Source organism: Nannospalax galili, unplaced genomic scaffold, assembly GCF_000622305.1.
Source record: "Nannospalax galili isolate Female #2095 unplaced genomic scaffold, S.galili_v1.0 scaffold146, whole genome shotgun sequence".
Taxonomy (NCBI): Eukaryota; Metazoa; Chordata; class Mammalia; order Rodentia; family Spalacidae; genus Nannospalax; species Nannospalax galili.
The window spans coordinates 10,124,321-10,138,999 of NW_008357929.1; the positions used below are offsets into that span (position 1 = coordinate 10,124,321).

The window sequence follows — 14,679 nt, forward strand, 5'->3', positions numbered from 1 at the left end:
ATCTGTAAACCAAGCCCTAGTCTTCTCTTCCTCAGTCAACTGATCATAGGGCACACCCCATGAAGCCATAGGTGCATGCTTGAGAACAGAAGGCATCGTAACAGGAGTAGGAACCATAGGCATTTGGGCAACTTCTTTATGTAACTTGCTTGTGCCTCTGGGCCTGCTCGAGCCCGATCACATATATACCACTTCCGTTTGATAATGGATTGTTGCTGTGCACAGCCTACTTTATGGCTTGCGGGGTCAGAAAACACCCAGCTCATGATGGGAAGATCCAGTCGCATGGTGACTTGGAGGCCCATTGTCAAGCGTTCAGTTTCCACTAAGGCCCAATAGCAGGCTAAGAGCTGTCTGCCTCTGAACAGCTGTCCGCAGATGAAGGCAAAGCCTTACTCCAAAATCCCAATGGCCTCCACTGTGATTCCCCTATGGGGGTCTGAGAGAGACTCCAAACAGCATCTCTATCTGCCACAGATACCTCAAGCACCATCGGGTCTGCTGGATCATAATGGCCCAAGGGGCAGAGCAGCTTGTACAAAAGCCTGGACCTGTTGAAAGGCCCTTTCCTGTTCCAGGCCCCACTCAAAGGTAGCGGCCTTCTGAGTCACTTGATATATGGGTCCTAGTAACACAAGCAGATGAGGATGTGCTGCCTCCAGAATCCAAACAGGCCCACCAAGCATTGTGTTTCTTTCTTGGTGGAGGGTGGGGCCAAGTGCAACAACTTATTCTTTACCTTAGAAGGAATGTCTCTGCATGCTCCACACCACTGAGCTCCTAGAAATTTCACTGAGGTAGAAAACCCTTGAATTTTGGTTGGATTTATTTCCCATACTCTCATGAGCATATGCTTAACCAACAAGTCCAGACTGTCTGCTACCTCCTGCTCACTGGATCCAATCAGCATAACATCATCGATATAGTGGACCATTGTGATATTTTGTGGAAAAGTCAGGCAATCAAGATCCCTTTGAACCAAGTTATGGCACAGTGCTGGAGAGCTAATATACCCTTGAGACAGGGAATTAAATTTACGTTGTACGTCAGCCAAACATAGAATAAGGGCTCCAGCTTGATTTTCTGGAGCTGCTGAAAGAGCAGCTCTGGCTGCTGGAGAGAAGATTCTCTTCCAGGGCACATTTGGGAACTTTTAAACTATTGATTTGAATCTGGAGCTTGTCAATTTTATCACTAAGCTCATTGTTTATCTTCATCACTTTATCCAGAGATGCTAGAAGTAACCAGCCAGCATCATTATTTTTCTTATTTTTCCACAAATTGTCAAACGTTTTATGTATAGAGTCACTAAATTTGCTCTTCACAAGAGGTGAGTTAGGAGATTCAAATGCGTCTATCTCCATAATTGTTTCAAATAGTCTACACCACGGGTTTTCAGTGCTCTCCATGCTATCTGAAGACTCTGAGTTGGAGAGCCTGCTCCAAATACCAACAAGCCCATTAAAGAAATTCATCCTTTCAATTCTGTTTCTCTAGAACCACTCCTGGTACCACAATCTGTATTAGTCAGGGTTCTCCAAAGAAACAGAGCCAGTAACATGAATATTTATGTATAGAGAATTATCAGCTTAGCTCACAGGACAGTCTGAGTACTCCAACAATGGCCGTACCACACTGGAGAGGCTGAGGATCCGTAGTCGCTCAGTCCACGAGGCTGGATGTCTCAGTAGTCCCAATATGGTGCTGAAGGTCTGACGAATTCCAAAAGATCAGCTAGTCTACAGCAGCAAGACGAACTCACCAGCGAAAGAGAAGGCAAGCAGCAAGAAGCCAGGTGTTCTCCTCTGCCATGGCCTTTTATATGGGCTGCCATCATAAGGTAACACCCGCATTTAGGGTGTGTCTTCCAGCTTCAGATGATCCAATCAAGATCTCTCTCATTTTGGTCAATCCCAGATTCAGTCAAGTTGACACCCAGGATTAGCCATCACACACTTATATGGTTAGCATTTTCTTGAAAAGAGATCAAGCTAGTAAAGTGACATTCAGATGTGTAACTTCTTATGAGTTATTTACATTGTCCACTTGTTATATAACAAAAACACGTAAAACTTACCTCTGGAAATGTTGCAATTATTATTAAAACTGCATTTATAATCTCAATAAACTGAACATTTTGTGATGCAAAAACTTACCCTTTATTTAGTATTAAACTTTCTTCTTCTGTTTCTGAAAGTACAATCACTTTAGTGGGTGTCTGAGGCACACGAAGAGAGTAAATTCTAGCAAGCAAAAGAAAAGAAAAACAGCATTTATGTTCCCTTGAAGCCAGGTAACGCCAGTTACTCCGGTATGTTGGGAGGAAGGCTGAGGCAAGAGCCTCAAGATTTCCAGGCTAGTCTAGGCTACATAGTAAGTTCTAGGCCCGTCTAGGCTACAGAGTGAGATACTTTTCAACAAAACAAGAGCAAAGTTTACTTTCATCTCTCCCATTTCCCCCAAAAGGCACTTATTATCTGTTTTGGTTTGGTTTCCATTGTTGTGATAAGACATTAACCAAAACCAAGTTAGGAAGGAAGGGGTTTATTTCACCTTACACTTCCAAGTGATAGTTCATCATTGAGGGAAGTCAGGAACTCAAGGCAGGAACCTGTCACGTAGGAGCTAAAGCAGAGACCATGGAAGTACACTGCCTTATCACTGGTTTGCTCAGCTACTTTTCTTAGTTCAGACCCACTTGCCTGGGAAGAGCAGCACAGTCCTCAGAGGACTGGGCCATCCTAAGTCAATTAACAATTAAGAAAATGCCTCACAGGCATGCCTACAGGCCAGTTTGATGGAGGAAATTCCTCAATTGAGGCTCCCTCTTCCCAGGTGCCTCTAGTTTATGTCAAATTGACAAAACTAACCAGCACACCATCTAATCAGTTACGAAGAATTTTCCTACCAGAATTTTCTTTGTCAAAGATTTGCTATTCCTGACAAAGTGGCCTATTTCCTTTGTTTATTTAAGAGAGAGGTTTCTTTAGGACCTGAAATGCTCTCTATCCTTATCAACTTTGGCTTTCCTTTGGTGAGAGGGGGGTTTACAATGTTAGTAATGGAACCTAAGACCTCAAGCATACCAAGCAAGCATTCCACCCCTGGGCTGCAACCCCAACACCTGCATCATAATTCTTTGGCAGCCTATTATGTATCGTATACTCCACCTTTTCTGTCTGGAGCCCTTCCTGTAGAGACCTGGATTCAATTCCCAGCACCCACATGGTGGCTAACAACCATCTGTAACTCCAGTTTCGGGGGAATTAGACACCCTCTTCTGACCTGAGCAGGCATTGCATGACATGGGTGCACTTACATACATGCAGGCAAACTCATAAAATAAAAAACAATAAAAAATTTTTTTTAAAAAAGATGATAGGGTATCAAGGCATCCTTGGTAGTTACAGAGCAATGTTTGCAATGGGTGATAATGGAAAGTTCTAGAAGAAACACTGAGACAATGCAGCAGTATCTGTAATAAGAGAAATTGGTGTCTTGGTTTCTATTTAAATATGTGGGGCAGAAACCTATCTGCTCCCAAGGAAATTCTTAGGTGAATCCGACATGTCACATCTGAGGGCCTCAATGGCATGTACTCACTGTAATTTATCTATTTTTGCAGAAATTCCTAAAGAAGATGTATTGGGGCATCACAAGAAAGGACTATGTCCAGTTTTCTACAGCCCTTGGTGGGCAACAAAGAGGACATTGATAGCTACTGTGGGTGTATGAAAAACCATAATAGATTAAAAAGACACAGGAGGAGCTGGGGAGATGGTTCAGTAGAAAAGAGTGCAAACTGGTACTGCTCTTCTTTGGTTCCCAGCACCCATGTTTGACAGCTCACAACCACTTGTAACTCCAGCTCCAGAGGTTCTTCTGGCCTCTGTAGGGGTGCACACACACACAAACACATAAGAGGGCTGGCTTGGATGGCTTAACTGGTAAAGGCACCAGCTGCCAGACTGACAACCTGAGTTCAATTCCCAGAACCCGTGTGGTGGAAGGAGAGAACAAGACCCCTGCAAATTGTCCTGACTCCACACACACCATGGTACACATACATACACAGTACATAAATGCATAAATAAAATGTAAATAATAAAGAAAGAAAGGATACACCAAGTTTGGGACTACTCCATCTTGAGAGTGTAGAGCATGGGTAACTGACAGAAGACAATGGGATACAGATCTCCTCAGGATGGAAGGACATGGAAGGTAAACAATGGCCCTAAAATACAGACACTACCACAATAACAGAGGTTATAAGCAGCAGATGGAACTACATTAAGCCAAGGCATACTTCACCATTGCTAAGAGATAAGGTTTCTGCCTCATCTATCTACCAACTCTATCCATTCTGAAGAAGAGAAGGAGGGAGGCTAGAGAGATGGATCAGTGGTTAAGAGTACTGGCTGCTCTTGCAGAGGGCCCTAATTTGTTTTCCAGCACTCACATGGTTCTTATTTTTCTTTCTGTATCAGCACTCTTAGTTATGGAGTAACATATGAGGACAGGGACTACCTTCTCTTTTTTTAATTAATTTTTTTTAAAAATTGGGTGTGGTGGTGCATGTCTTTAACCCCAGCATGTGGGAGGCAGAGTCCGGCAGATCTCTGTGAGTTTGAAGCCAACCTGGTCTACATAGCAAGTTCCAGGCCAGCTGGGGCTACAGGGAGACCCTGTCTCAAAAAAAAAGAATAAAAAAAATTTTTTTTATGTTTTTGAATGTTTTACCTGCACGTATGTAAGTGCACCACATATATGCAATGTCTGAAGAAGGGACTGGGAAATAGTGTTGCTATGACTAAAACTACGCTTGGTGAATTCAGCTGAACCTTGAGCATGTGTGTCTGGAAAGCTTTGTGTCTCATGAGAAAGTTTATGAAAGAATGCTCATTGGGGAGGTATCTCCAGAATGCTGCAGGGTGCCCCCTCTAGTTTCTCGTGAAACACGCTGACCTCCTAAGTAGACACAGCATGGAGATAATGTGGCTGTGCTCACCTTATTTGCTGAATTGTTATATTGAAGCCACGTTATTATTATTCAGTGTTCTGTAAATGTTTGGCTGTAGTTCTCAGGAGTAGAGAAGTCATTTTATTATTGTTCAGCTCTGCAGACGTGTGACTGTGGTTCTCACTAGCATGGAGAATAAAAGCAGAGCTGCTGCTGATGCAATCAGCACTCAGATGCATGGAAACTTGGGCCCCCTGGTTTACTTTCAGTTCTGTGGTAATCCAATCAGGTCCCATGGCTGCTCCTGGTGGCCAAAGTTTGAGGAGGCCAAAATAGGGTATAGGATCTCCCGGAACTGGAGTTACAGATGATCTTTAGCCACCATGTGGGTGCTGGGAACCAAATCTGTGTCCTCTGAAAGAACAGGAAATCTTCTTAATTGCTAAGCCATCTCTCCTGTCTATGAAATACACACACACATAAATAAAGTAACTTCAGGCCAGCTTTTAAACTTATTTTTATATGTATGAGCATTTAATGTGCATATATGTAAGCACACCCATGCATGCAAGCTCATGTAGGCTAGAAGAGAGTGTCAGATCCCCTGGAACTAGAATTAAGGACAGTTGTAGGTGGTGGGAACTGAACCCAGGTCCTCTGCAAGATCAGCTAGTGTTCTTAACCACTGAGCCATCTCTATGGCCCCCGGATCAGATTGTTTGTTGTTGTTTTTTATTTTATGTGTATGCGTGTATTGCCTGCATGTAGGTAAGTGTACCCATGTCGTGCAATGTCCACGGAGGACAGAAAGAGACTGTCGGATCCCCTGGAACTGGAATATCGGACAGTTGTTAGCTGTCATGTGGGTGCTGGGATACAAACCCAGGTCTTCTGCAAGAACAGTCAGTGTTCTTACCCGCTGAGCCATTTCTCCAGGCCCCAGATCTCTCAGAGTTTTAACCTGGACATAGCAGTTTGTTTCGCTTTTGGGGTTTTTTGTTGTTTTTGTTGGTTTTTGAGACAGGGTCTCATTATGTAGCCCTGGATAGCCAGAAACTCGCTACATAGACAGAGCTGGCCACCAACTTCAGTTGTCAACTTGACACACCTGGGAAGAGAGAACCTCAGCTGGAGAACTGCCTGTATTGGATTGACTTGTGGGCATGACTATGAGGCATTTTCTTGAATGCTGAATGATATGGGAGGGCTCAGCTCACTGTGGCGGGTGGTCCTGAGTTATAAGAAAGCAGGCTAGGGACAGGTCAGGGAAGCAAGCCAGTAAGCTGCTTCCAGGTTCCTGCCTTGGCTTCCCTTCATGATGGACTGTAAGCGATAAGATGAAATAACCCGTTTTCTCTCCTAAGTTGCTTTTGGTCAGTGTTTTATCACAGCAACAGAAAGTAACTAGGACACCAGGCTCAGCTCCAGACAAACTGGCTTTAATAAATGAAACTAAGGAGAGGCTATGGAATCTGTGTAAGATTGGATCAACCATCAACACTTCAGTAGGGAAGGAAGCTTTGGTAGAGCAGAAGAAAGAAGCTACGATTAGAAAACATAAAACTAGAGGTATTTGTTAAATGCTCCCAACAAATTTCATATAATATAGATTCAGAAAGTAAACTGTTAGGGGCTAAAGAAGATGACTCAGTGGGTAAATGCATTTACTGTGTAAGCATGAGGACCTGAGTTCAAACTCCCAATACCCACATAAAAGTTGGGAATGGCCACAGATATCCATAATGGCACCACTGTAGGGGTAGAGACAAGTGGATCCTAGGTGCTCGATGGTCAGATAACCGAGCCAAAATGGTGAGCTTCAGGTTCAGTGAGAAACCCTGCCTCAAGGAAATACAGTGGAAGGATAGAGGAAGACACCCAAATACAATACCTCCTTTGATCTTCATATACACACACCCAAGTGCACACTATGCGTATAGCATGTATGCATACACCACACATAATCTTTTTTTAATTATAGAAGAAAAAAGTAAACTAATAGAATGCTAAGCTGAGTGCAGTGGCTCATACCTGTAATCTAAGCAGTCAGATCACAAGTTTGAGGTTAGCCTGGCTATATGACAAGACCCTTTCACCAAACTCCACCCCTTTCCCCCCAAAATTCCCCGAAAACAAAAATGCTACAAAACCCCCTACAGAACAAAAAGAAAACAAGCTGGGTCTGGCAGAGAAAGCCTGTTATCCCAGCTACTTGGGAGACTAGGCAGGAGAAATACAAGTTCAATGGCAACCCAGTGAGATGAAAATAAAAAAAAGATCTCAAAATAAAAAAAAAAAAGTAAGGACTAGAGATGTGGCTCAGTGGTACAGCACTTACCTAACAGGTACAAGGTCCTAGGGTTTAAGTCCCAGTGAAAATATTAAAAACAAACAAACAAAAATGCATCTAACCAGCCAATCAAACAAAAGCCTAAAATTAAAAATTAGAGCTAGGTATTGAGTACATGCTTGGAATCTCCATGCTTGGGTGGCCAGCCTGGGTCAGACTGCAAGACCCTATCAAAACCAAAATAAAACAAAGCTGCTAGCTGTCAAGTATGATGACCTTAGTTTGATCTCCAGAACCCAAGGAGGGAAGTGACTCTGCAAGCTATCCTCTGACCACACAAAAACAAGCATTCACACACTAAATAAATAAATGTAATGAAAACTTTGACCTCTTTAAAAGAAAACAAAAGCTGGGTGTGGTGTGTATGCCCTCAGTTCCAGCACTTGGGAGGGCAGAAGCAGCTGGAGCTCTGGGAGCTTAAAGCTAGCCTAGTCTACATATCGAGCTCCAGGCCAGCCAGGAATACTAGTGAGACCCTGCCAACCTCTAGACCCCACACAGAACAAAAACCAACCAAACAAAAAATACATTAGACACAGAAAAGAAATTCTCAAATCAACTGGAGATATGGCTCAGAAATAGAGCACTTACCTAGGATGTGTAATGTGCTAGGTTTGGTACCCAACACCAAAATAAGTAAATAAATAAATAAATAAACAAACAAACAAACAAATAAAGGTAAGCTAGAAATTATCAAAAAAGCCAGTTGGAAACTGAGCCCCTCTGTCTACCAAAGTAAGTTTAAGATTTCAAAGATAATAGAAATGACTTTGTAGCATGGATTAAATTCATTCTGTTTCACTTACACTGTTTTCCTTATGCTCCATTATCACCAAAGGTGTGACATGATGCAGAGTCTGGGGAAGATTATTCAAGCAGCACTTTTAGGTCAGACTAGAAGCAGGAAGATTAATTGAGAAGGAATTGCAGTAATTACGACATGTTAAGTTAGGGCAGTTATGCAATTCTTATGATTAAGAATGGTTTATGGGCCTGGGGAGATGTAAGAGTGTTTGCTGTGTATAAGGATGAGGACCTGAGGTTAAATCTCCAGCACCTACATAAAAGCCAGGCATGGCTGCGCTTGCCTACAGGCAACCTCAACACTGGGGGTGCAGAGACAAGTAGATCCTGGGAGCTTGCCAGCCTAGTGGAAACCATGAGCTTCCCTATCTTAAGGGAATAAGGAGGAAAGTAAGAGGATGAAGCCTGTGCACATGAAAATGTACACCAAAACATATACACACAAAATAAATGGAAAAAAGGAGAAAGAATGGTTTACAATAGCCAATCAGGAAAAAAAAAAAAAAAATCCACTGACTTATGTTATCTTAAGCTATTAAACAGTAAATAAGTAATCAGGAACAGAGATTTTCCCATTCACAAAGGCACAAAGGAGGTAAAATAAGCTCACCTTATTACATTGTCTGATGTTAACAGTACTATGTGGGGATCCAGCATTTCACTTGGATACCAGGCAGCATGCTTTAGAGTCAGAGGAGAGCTGGTAAAAAACCTCTCAGCAATTGGAGTGGTACTAAAATATAGATAACAATTTTTGAAAACATGTATACAGCTTGGATGAAAGACACTTTAAAGGAAAATCTATTTTAATACTCATTGCTTTTCTTTCCTTCAAATTTCCTTCTCTTAAATCCTGAGCATTCAGAGAACCTACACAATCAATACCAAGGAGTTAGAGTAAATATATTTTTTAAACCCTAACTGTATTTTATAGTTTTTGTTTTATTTTTGCTTTTTCAGACAGGGTCTTGCTATATAGCCCTGGCTGGGGCCTAGTACTATGTAGCCGAGGTTAGCCTTGAACCCACAGCAATCCTCCTGTCTCAGCCTCCTGAGTGTTGGAATTACAGTTGTGTATTAACACACCCAGCTTACACAGCTCTTTACAAATGTGTTTTGACACTGCCTCTTATTTGGTACTTTTACTAATTAATATAATAAGGAAACTATAAAGGCAAGTATTATCATTATTTTAAAAATTAGGGGGCTGGAGAGATGGCTCAGCAGTTAAGAGCACTGACCACTCTTGCAGAGGACCCAGGTTTGATTCCTAGCACCCATATGGCAACTACAAACTGTCCTTAACTCCAGTTCCAAGAGAATCCGAAGCCCTCTTCTGACCTCCGCGGCATTGCATGACACGGGTGCACTCACATACATGCAGGCAATACACTCATACACATAAAAATAAAAAGAATAAATATATTTTTAAAAAATTAGGGAATAGAGATCTAAAAAGATATTAAGTAGTTCAAGTAGAATCTCCTTATACAGGTAAAGATGGGTTTTAGGTTCTACCTTATATTCTTTTCAATAAACTTTTCAGATCTCACTTTTCTAGATAGGTATGTATAACTGAAACTGAAAGTTGGGCTGAGTGTCATACCTCTGTAGTCCCAGCATTCACTAGGCTCAGAATGACTACACATTTGAGGCAAGTTCAGCTATTTAGTGAGAATGTCTCAATTAAAACTAAAAATCTAGATAAGCTTCTGAGCAAACTTCTGCCTCCTGAACAGTAACTCCTTTATATATATAAAATTTATTTTTATGTGCCTGCATATATGTAAATGCACCCTGTGCATGCAGTGCCTACAGAGGCTAGAAGACAGTGTTAGATCCCCCTGGAACTGGAGTTAAGAACAGGTGTTAGCTGCCATGGGAGTGCTGGGAATTAAATCCAGGTCCTCTGCAAGAGCAGCAAATGCTCTTAACTACTGAGCCATCTCTCCAGCCCCCAGAATCTCCTTAAAAAAAACACAGAACGCCAAAGCTTATTTCTACCAAACAGAAAGAACAGCCTATCAAGGCCAGCCTGGTCTACGCAGGGAGTTCCAGGACAGCTGGGGCTACAGAGAGAACCTAGCAAAAACAAAACAAGTATAAAACACACACACTACAAATAACTCCCAGGATTTTCCATTCTAATGAAAACTTCATGTAGCTACTTGAACTAAGCTGAGAAAATGCCAAGGCTTTGGATATCAAGAATTTAATAGGGATCTGGAATAGTGGTATGCCTTTCAGTCTATCTCTCAGGAGGCAGATGCAGGTGAATCTCTATGAGTTTGAGGCCAGTCTGGTACACATAGAGACCATGTCTCAAAGAGAAAAAAAGAGTTTAATTAACAGGTAGGACCACTGGGGGATACAGCTCAGTAGTAGAGAGATTGACCAGCATACATGAGGTCATAGGTTCAATCCTACTGTGTGGAAGGAGAGGGGGGAATTTAATAGGTACTTTCTGCTACATTAGGTATTAAGGCTTCCACATGCTTTGTTTGCTAAACTGTGAAGTAACATGTGCCTCAGTTTAAATGTTTTGTTCTTCTACTTTCTACACTTGAATACCTGGCAGTCTGATCAACTGCTATGTCTTTTGAGGGCATGACTAGCTCATGGTAAGTTTGTGATATCATAGCACAAACTGTAATGACCAGAAAATGGCATGACATGTAAACCATTTCTTGGAATGCAGGTGTTAGTTAGCATTCAAAACCCTTAACCAATATGCTTTGCTTCATTTTGTGCATAGTTCTTTGGTGTGGGAACCTAACTGTAAACTCATAGGTATTTTTGTAAAAGTAAGGGACTAGGGGCTGGAGAGATGGTTCAGTGGTTAAGAGTGCATTGCTCTTGTTTGGACCTAGGACTTGTCTGGTTCCCAGAATTCACAATGGGTGGCTCACAGTTCCCTATACCTCCAGCTCCAGGAAGATCCAAAGCCTCTGACCTCAGTGAGCAACATGACTCACATACCCAGATACACATGATTAAAAACACAGGAGGCTGGAGAGATTTGCTCAGTGGTTAAGATTACTGGCTGCTCTTGCAGAGGATCTAAGTTTGGATCCCAGTACTCACATGGTGGCTAACAACCATTTAACTTCTGTTCTAGAGTGGGCATTACCCTCATGTCGTGCTCTTACATACATACACAGGCAAAACACTCATAAACATAAAATAAAAATAAAATATTTTTAAAAATAGGGGCTAGAGAGATGGCTCAGTGGCTAAGAGCACTTGCTGCTCTAACAAAAGAACTGGGCTCAGTTCCCAGAACCCACATAGTGGCTCATAACTCTCATAACTACTGTTGACTACAGTTCCAGGGGATCAAGTGTCCTCTTCTGACCTCTGTAGGCCCCAGGCATACAGGCAGTACACAGACATACATGGAGGCAAAACACTCATATGCATAAACGAACAATAAATCTTTAAAAAATTTAAGGGATTGGCTGGGCATGGTGGCGCATGCCTTTAATCCCAGCACTCAGAAGGCAGATGCAGGTGGATCTCTGTGAGTTCAAGGCCAGCCTGGTCTACATAGTGAGCTCCAGGACAGCTGGAGCTACAGGGAGACCCTGTCTCAAAAAGACCAAAAAAAAAAAAAAAAAAAAAAGTAGCATCCTGCCTGGCATAGTGGTGCACGCCTTTAATCCCAGCACTCGGAAGGCAGAGGCAGATGGAACTCTGGTCTACATAGGGAGTTCCAGGAAGACTGGGGCTACAGGTAGATACTGTCTTAAAAAGACATACACACAAAAAAGTAGCATCTTTTTTTTCTGTCACTATGTAGATCAGGATGGCCTCAAACTCACAGAAATCCACCTGCCCCTGCCTCCCAAGTGCTGGGAGTACAGGTGTGTACCACCATGCCCAGCTATAAAAAAGTAGCACCTTAAACATATATTAAGAACTCCTGATCTTGGCAACTTACACAGATAAACACTAAATGAAAATACAACTTACCTACAATTCACAGTTGTTTTTCCACCTTCAAATTCAGAATTCTTCCCCCATCTTTTAGGCAATTCTAATACTGAAAGTCCTTTTGTTCCAATAAGTGCTACATGATGTTGTGTTGGACTTAACAAGACTTGATAAATTTCAAACAGGGGTGGATTTATGCAAAGCAATCTCTGGAAATTAAAGCAAATAGTTATTTTAATGTAAATATATTTGGGAATTACTTGAAACCACAATCATGCTTTAATTCTCTGTAGTTATAAGATAATAGCATTCTGGATAAGCACTAACACTTGGATCCTTAACTGATTAAATATTTTAAATCATTTAGACTAAAAAATTACATAAAAAGTATCAGCTGTTCCTACTTTGATAGACTACAACACCGAGTTTTCATGTTTATGGTCAAACTCTACTACTTTAGCCTCAAACGTTACCATTTTCTATTATTTTAAACTTTCTTTTTTTAAAAAAAATTATTATTTTTATGTTCTTGCAGAGGACCTGGTTATGAGTGTATTGCCTGCATGTATGTGAGTGCATCCGCGGTCATGCAATGCCCAAGCATGTCAGAAGAGGGAGTCGAATTCCCCTGGAACTTGAGGTAAGGACGGTTCATAGCCGCCATGTGGGTGCTGGGAATTGAACCTGGGTCCTCTGCAAGAGCTGTCAGTGCTCTTAACCACTGAGCCATCTCTCCAGCCCCTAAATTTTATTCTTACAATCAGAGTAATCTGTATATCTTGGAAATCATCTTGATTTGCTATGCCAGTGTCTTGGCACAACTGTCCTTCCTGCACTGTCCTCAGGAGATTTCGCTTCCACGTACCTCTTCTCAAGACATTCTCTACGGAGGCTGGAGAGATGATGGCTAACCCATTAAGAGCACTTGCTACTCTTGTGAAGGACAAGAGTCTGGTTCTCAGCACCCAAATGTTCAGCTCACAACCTCTGTAATTCCAGTTCTGGGGCACTTGATACCCTCTTCTAGCCTCTGCAAGCACCTGCAAATATCTACACAGACACACACACACACATACACACACACACACAGACTCTCTCTCTCAAGAAAATAATAAATTGTTTAGAAAAAAAGGAAACAAAAAAGAATTTAGGGCTAGAGAGATGGCTCAGCAGTTAGAAGCACTTGCTGTTCTTCCAGAGGACCCAGGTTCAGTTCCCAGAATCCACATAGTAGCTAACAATCATCTGTAACTCCAGTTCCAAGAGATTGGATACCTTTTTCTGGCCTCTGTGGGCACTGCACACATGTGATACACTTATATATGTGCAGGCAAAACATTCATACACATAAAACAAACATAATAAAATCTATATTTTAATTATCTCTGAGGGCTGGAGAGATGGTTCAGTGGTTAAGAGACTGGCTGTTCTTGCAGAGGACCTGGGTTGGGTTTCCAACACCCACACGGTGGCTAACAACTGTTACTCAAGTTCCAGGGGCTCTGATGCCCTCCTCTGGTCTCTGTGGGCACTGCACAACACAGGTGTACTTAACATATATGCAGGCCAAACACTCATACTATGAAATAAAAAATAATTTTAAAAAGAGAAATGCACCTTTTCTGTAGTTTTACAGCACATTCTGGTTAATTCCATTCCATCATAGTTCTTATCACCTTATCACGGTGCATTCTAAATGTCCTTTTCAAAACTTGCCCCTCTAACACAACCTACTAGATATTACTTAACAGTTGTCTTTCTTTTATTCCTAGCATAGTATCTGGCATCATGCTGTTAATACTAAGTAAAGAAGCACATCTGCAAATATTAATAAATGATATCCATTATATAAATAGTACAGCAGAATAATGAATATCTTCAAGAGCTTCTGCAGCAGAGTACTGCTATGGAAGACCAGTGATATTTTAAGGGGGTTCTGTTTTTCATAGCATCCTATGTCCTCAAACTATTCACTTTTTTTTTTTTTTTTTTTTTTTTTTTCTTTTGAGACAGGGTCTCCCTGTAGCCCCAGCTGTCCTGGAACTCACTATGTAGACCAAGTTTATTTACTTATCTTGTCATTTTGAGACAGGGTTTCCCTGTAGCCCCAGCTATCCTGAAACTCACTACGTCGACCAGGCCTGCCTCTGCCTCCTGAGTGCTGGGATTAAAGGCGTGCGCCACCACTCCTGGCAAAACTGTTCACTTTTTACACTGGTATGTCCTATTTCTTTTCTCATGGCCATCTCAGATTCCCATTTTTTTTACTTTTATTAATAAATGAGACTATCAATGTCATTTATTATAGACAATCACTCTGAGCCAAAAATCCTTTTAGATAAGACTTCTTTGAATATAATGAAATTTCTTGTAACTACTACTGATATCTGTCAGTCTTTTAAATGGCTGTTGGGAATTCTAATCGAACTGTGTTTCTTACTAGTCCCCACATTTAACTCCCATCTTTTTTTCTACCTGATTTTGACAAGTCTAATTCAAATCATAGGTCACCTTGTAATAAGCACAGCATTTAGGATTTTGTTATTGTTTTAAAAACTACTACTCATAGACGTGTGTGTGTGTGTGTGCGCGCGCGCGCGCACCCACGAGCGCAGCTGTGGCATTTTATCAG

The 14,679-nt window shown here is 41.6% G+C and overlaps 1 protein-coding gene across 1 annotated transcript in view; it reads right to left on the reverse strand.

Annotated features, from left to right (window-relative positions):
• Window positions 1-14,679, reverse strand: part of Nup88 (nucleoporin 88) — a 40,594-nt gene that overhangs the window by 24,954 nt on the left and 961 nt on the right. The window contains exons 3-5 of the mRNA XM_008855950.3: window positions 12,087-12,256; window positions 8,725-8,847; window positions 2,157-2,243 (exon numbers count right to left, since the gene is read on the reverse strand). Of these exons, the coding sequence (XP_008854172.1) occupies window positions 2,157-2,243; window positions 8,725-8,847; window positions 12,087-12,256 (380 nt within the window). The remainder of the gene's footprint in view (window positions 1-2,156; window positions 2,244-8,724; window positions 8,848-12,086; window positions 12,257-14,679) is intronic.